This window comes from Juglans microcarpa x Juglans regia, chromosome 2S, assembly GCF_004785595.1.
Source record: "Juglans microcarpa x Juglans regia isolate MS1-56 chromosome 2S, Jm3101_v1.0, whole genome shotgun sequence".
NCBI classification, from domain to species: domain Eukaryota; kingdom Viridiplantae; phylum Streptophyta; class Magnoliopsida; order Fagales; family Juglandaceae; genus Juglans; species Juglans microcarpa x Juglans regia.
Genome location: NC_054597.1, coordinates 8,784,820 through 8,790,713, shown reverse-complemented (window position 1 = coordinate 8,790,713; position 5,894 = coordinate 8,784,820). Strand labels below are relative to the sequence as shown.

Sequence of the window (5,894 nt, the reverse complement as noted above, 5' to 3'; positions counted from 1 at the left end):
GTTCAATCCACCTTAAAAGGGTATAGCAAATTGGTTTTTACAGCATAGTTTTGGTCCTCTTACTGGACAGTTACCACCACTCATTTACTAGCCCAATAACCAACACAAAAGTAATTTGACCGTAAAAATAAATGTCAATAAAGTAAAAAAGGTTCTTTAATGGTTCACAAGCTTAATCATGGCAAAGGGAAAATAAAAACAATAATTAAAACATTCTCACAATTGCTAAGCTGGTAAAATTAACACTCGATTCTGGCCATAGCTCAACCAAGTGAAGATGCTGAACAAGTTAAAGAGGTAGATAGCACTGCCAAAAAACATGGTTCAAGTTCAAGGTAAATGAAAAGCAAAATTGTCACTCTCCTAAGCAGGAAAATGTTTTTTCATGCATGATACTAACGGAAACAATACTATTCCATATGTTTAATGGAAATTTTACAGATTCCAAAAGAATGGTAAGAACTAGAGGGGTTCTGCAAACCACCTACGCTCACATGTGGGCACATGCTTCTGCATGCTAACAGATAAAGTACTCATTCTTACAATCACCAGGACGCTAATGTTTCTCTGCAGCCATTCCATTGCGCATCTGCAGATCGGTCTTGCAGTTTTCTCTCAAATCTTTTAGTGCCACAAAGTTGGATTGCTGCCAAGAAAAGTCGAGCATATTCAACACACTTGGGTTTGGAAAAGAAAAGAAAAAAGAACTTACATGCCATGGATAAAGGATGATCTTGAGAGATTGGCCAATTACAAGGAAACATCAATGCTGGCAGAAAAACATTGGTTAGAGCATTGACTCACAAAGTTACAGTAGTCACCAGATAGGTGGTTTCGACTAAAGCTTTATAGCCAGCAAGTGGATTCATAATTTCTTATGATAACATGAGTCCTCTAGATCTTTTCACTTTCATTCTTTAGTCAGGAGATTAATCCTTTTTTTAGATAATTCATATAAATTAAACCAAAGCCAGGTCTCTCGAATGAAAGTGGATTTTGAAAGATATACAAATTGAACTATATTAGAAAAGCCATAGAGTTCAGATTGGGTAATTCGAAAAGCCAGGTCTCTCAAATGACACAAGCCAGGTCTCCCGAATTACCCAATCTGACACCAATCCAACACCATTACTCGTTCCATCCGAAGGTGTCAGATTGGGTAATTCGAAAAGCCATAGAGTTCAAGCATTGTGTGGGGATAATGTGTGAGGGTTTTGAAGATGAATTTTTGGCATTACTTACAGCTATTGAAGCTGAAAGTGCACAATCCACAGCTGATTCTTCACTTAATTTGGATAAAAAAGAAAAGAGAAAGAGAACTCAAGAGGCTGACATGGGCTATGAATGATGATCGAGGGGGTAACAACTGATCATATATGAAGCCAAAAATAATTTCTTAGAACGTAAGGGGGGCTGAATGAACACAACAAACGACTCCAAGTCAAAAATTTACTTCGTCAATGGCAAGGAGATATCATATGCTTACAGGAGACAAAGCTAGAATTAATAACAAGGAAAATAATTCGAAGTTTGTGGGGGAGGACATCATGTTGGGTGGTCATACTTGCCTTCTAAAGGAGCATCCGGTGGTGTTCTTATTATGTTTGATAAAAGGGTGGTGGAAAGGTTAGAGGAATGTGTGGGCAAATACACTATGGTCTGCTCCTTTGTGAATGTGGAAGATGGGTTCCAATGGGCTTTTGCAGGAGTATAAGGCCCCAATATTGATGTGGAAAGAAGGTCATTATGGGAAGAATTGGCGAGACTTCTTAGTTGGTGGGAGTTACCAAGTTGGTGGGTTTCAATGTCTCTCGTTTCCCGAGTGAGAGATCAGGTATGACCCACATCACACTAGCTATGAGGGATTTTTCTGATTTCATCACAGAACAGGCGCTCATGGATATTCCATTAACGGGAGGCAAGTACACTTGGTCTAACACTCGTGAACTCCCATCCTGGTCGAGAATTGATAGATTTTTGCTAACTCCAGATTAGGAGTTACATTTTCCAGATGTCACTCGTTTTTGCTAACTCCACAACCTGACTTTTTGTGGAGTGGTTTGGAGGATGAGTTCAAATTCCATTTACTTAATTGGTCAATCGTTTGTACTCTAACTTCAGGGGGTGGACTGAGAATTCGTAACTTGATGAAGTTCAACCAAGCTCTATTGGTAATGGTTGTGGCGGATCAACATGAAAGGGGGGCCTGTGGAAGTCTGTTATTGATGTGCAGGTTGGGGAGACATGGAGTGGTTGGTGTTCAAATGAGGTACGTGGCCCATATGGGGTGGGTTTGTGGAAATACATTGGGAAGGAATGGGAGGTGTTTAGGAGACATACACATTTAGTAGCGGGTGATGGCTCTCGTGTCAGGTTTTGGTATGACAACTGGTGTGGTGAACGAAGCCTCAAAGATACCTTTCCTGCCATATTTGAGCTCGCACGAGAGAAGGATGCAGCGATAACGGACCTCTTGGTGTTTTCTGGTGGCTCCCCTCAATGGAATATTGATTTCATTAGGGCAGCCCAAAACTGGGAGTTGGAGATGATCATAGAGTTCTATGCTGCACTGTATTCTATACGTATGACCAAGGGCACCATGGATAGGATGATTTGGAGACCATCTAAGAGAGGTAAGTTCACTGTCAAATCTTTTCACAAAGTTTTAACGAGCCCAGGCATGCACACATTTCCATGGAAGAGCATTTGGCAGACAAAAGCTCATTCAAAAGCTGTTTTTTTTGTCTGGACGACAGCATTGGGCAGAATTCTCACCACAAATAACTTGAGGAAACATCAAATAATGGTGTTGGATTGGTATTGTATGTGCAAGAAAGATGGGAAATTGGTAGATCATCTGTTTACACATTGTGAGGTGGCGAGGAACATGTGGAATTACTTCTTCTCAGGACTCGATTTATCATGGGTCATGCCTTTTAGTTTGGTGGATTTTCTAGCTAGTTGGAGAGGTCTTCGTGGTAATTCACAAGTTGCAGCAATTTGGAAAATGGTCCCTATCTGCATGTGTTGGTGTATATGGCGGGAACAAAATGATAGAAGTTTCGAAAACCGTGAGAAGACAATGGAGGAGCTGAAAGTTTTTTTCTTTAAAACATGGGTGGGGGCTATTGTATGTAACGGACTAAATGTCCATGAATTTTTACTATCAACTATAAACTTTAGTTAGGTATTTCTCATGTATACTCCCTCTATACTTAGGCTTTGCCTACTCTTATGAATAAAATACCTTGATTACCGATAAAAAAAAATTAAAAAAAAAAAAAAACTATATTAGAAAATGATTTCATATAGAGATTTTAACTGAAGCTGTTAGAAACATAAGTTGCACTCACAAGATGGTTCCTTTCAAGGACAAGCATATCCCCCATATGTAGATAGAGTGACCTCCAGTGACCTGTTAAATCAGATTCTAATTTTGATAATTTGTTGTTGTTTCCTTGGCCATCAACGTTTATCTCCTTTTCCCTGCAACTTTGTTGAACCAAGATGCTTGTTTCTTTCTGAGTCTTCTTCAATACTAGTGGAAAGATATAAGCAATACCAATAAAGGAAACGAAATAATATTTGTAAAGAGAAAAAAAAAAAAACAAACAAGAATAAATTTTGAGAGACAGTAGCCGATCAGCTGCCATGGACAAACATACCAGCTATTCGACCCTTGACATCCTGGTAATGGAGGTCCGACCAAATATAACCGACTGATTATCAAATTGCAAAAATGGCATACCCGTTTTAGTATGATAAATGATATAAAGAATTATATTTCATAATCAGAACAATCAAGCAAGTGGAAACAAATCTCAAAACTTATAGGACAATAAAAATAAGTTTCCCTGTTGGGTGGTTACCTTTCAAGCAAAATGAACAAGAGCAGCCTTTGAGAATGTTGGCACCAGCGTTTAAATTAGCACACACATCACCCTTAACTCCTGTGCATCTCTCCAATTCAGGGAATTTTGAACTCTGTGACTTGGGCAATCTTGGCCACTCAATAGAATGGTAGTTGCTTAAGGCCAATTTACCAACGCCAATATCATTCTCGTTTTCCTTGCACACACGCGTGACAAATCCTTCACTTGCCATTTTGCTTTGAATAACACCAGAACTGTGTCCTTCCCCGTCTTCACACTTCCCTCCAGCCCCACAATGATCCTTCTTGCACGATCCAGAGCATGCGGGCAGCAAAATGCTAGATGCACAACTATCCCTCGATGCATCACCAGCTTCCAAAACACTTTGCGGTACTGCGTCGTCTTTAACAGTTTGCACACTGTCATCAAACAACCTTGATGTCTCCTTACATTCATCGGGTAATGCTGCGCTAGCAGATAAAACATTCTCCAGTGAGGTACCAACTTTTTCACTATCTACTGCAAGCACCGTTTCACATTTCTCTTTGATTAAATTCTCAACTCCTAAACAAACTTTCTTTGCGAACTGTGAATTCCCATCTTCACCATCCACTTTTTTACCATACCCATCTACAGATTTAAGCCCCAGATCACCCAAAACCGAAGAAAACGCCCTTTTCCTATTAGTCACATCGGCTAGAGCCGGACGGGTTTTACCAAACCCATCTGCTAAGTTATCTCCTCTCATCTTGAAACTCACTTGCAGGTAACAGATCGGAAGCTCTATACGCCAAAAACCCACTTCTCCATTGGACAAAAAATCAAATAAATTCCAAACTCTGGCCCATAATTCAAGAACCGCGAATTCACTACACAACAAAAGCACAAACCAGAAAAAAAATTATCAGAATTCAATTTCAACAGTATCAGATCGTAAGCACAAAATGTTCCAATCCACTGTAGGGAAAACACGGTGAAGGTGAGTAAAATCTAAAAGATATTGACGACAAGGGCATGATTAAAATGTGGAAACATCGACTACCATAACTCACAAATAAAAAGAAAAATGAGGAGGGGTGGGAGAGATACCGACCTTGTAAAGATTGACGAGATTTGATAACAAAAAAAAAAGTTGTTCGTTCGGGGCTTTGAGAGTGAAGTGGAACTGAAACCGAGAAGGAATATGCGGTTTTTGGTCACTCGCAAACACTAATCGGACTTGAGCGAGAGCGCGATTGCTGTTTTGTTTACTGTTTAGGGCCCGAGGCGGAGACGGAGGCGGGGAAACATTTTCGGACTCTGAGATAAGAATTTTGTATTTTTTTTTTTAGAGTTTAAAATATTATATTTTAATATTATTATTGTATTGAAATTTAAAAAAGGTGAATTGAGATTTGAAAAAATTGAATTATTTATTATATTTTATATAAAAATTTGAAAAAAGTATAATGATGAGATGAAATAAAATAAAAATTTTGTGTCTTATCCCATCTCCAAATCTGCCCTGAAGGCGCGTTCGAGGTTTGAACGCAGATTTTTGGGACTAGGCATGGGCAACGGGTCTTCACAATAAAGATTACTAATTTAAGAAAAATAAAGTACGATATTTCTTTTATAAATGAAAAAAAGTACGATAATTTTATTTTGTTAAAAATAACTCATTTCATATATCCGAAATGATTACAAACAATGAAGACAGCAAGGAGTAAGGGTACGTTTGGTTACCAAACTCACTTCAACTCATTTCAATTCATCATTACAACTTTTTTAAATTCCAATACAAAATATAATAAATAATTCAACTTTTTTAAATTTCAAAATAATAATAATATTAAAAATTAATATTCTAACAATATTTTATCATCACAACTCAACTCACTTCAACATTCAAACACACCCTAAGTCTACTGTGCACTGTGCATTCTGATACAATGTATTGAGCACTCTCATTTCATTTCAATCTGAGCATTTTTACTCAATGTATGAGTTATTTACATTATTTTCTCCATGGACATGTTTAGT

The 5,894-nt window shown here is 38.1% G+C and overlaps 1 protein-coding gene across 1 annotated transcript; it reads right to left on the bottom strand.

Moving 5' to 3' along the window:
- Positions 1-348: 348 nt before the first annotated feature.
- On the bottom strand, positions 349-5,175 carry LOC121252873. The gene is made up of 5 exons (XM_041152702.1): positions 4,966-5,175; positions 3,870-4,741; positions 3,666-3,719; positions 3,354-3,538; positions 349-646 (listed from the first exon to the last, which is right to left on the bottom strand). The coding sequence occupies exons 2-5, from the start codon at positions 4,618-4,620 to the stop codon at positions 557-559; spliced, it is 1,080 nt and encodes a 359-aa protein (XP_041008636.1). The 5' UTR covers positions 4,621-4,741; positions 4,966-5,175; the 3' UTR covers positions 349-556.
- Between the last annotated feature and the right edge of the window lie 719 nt (positions 5,176-5,894).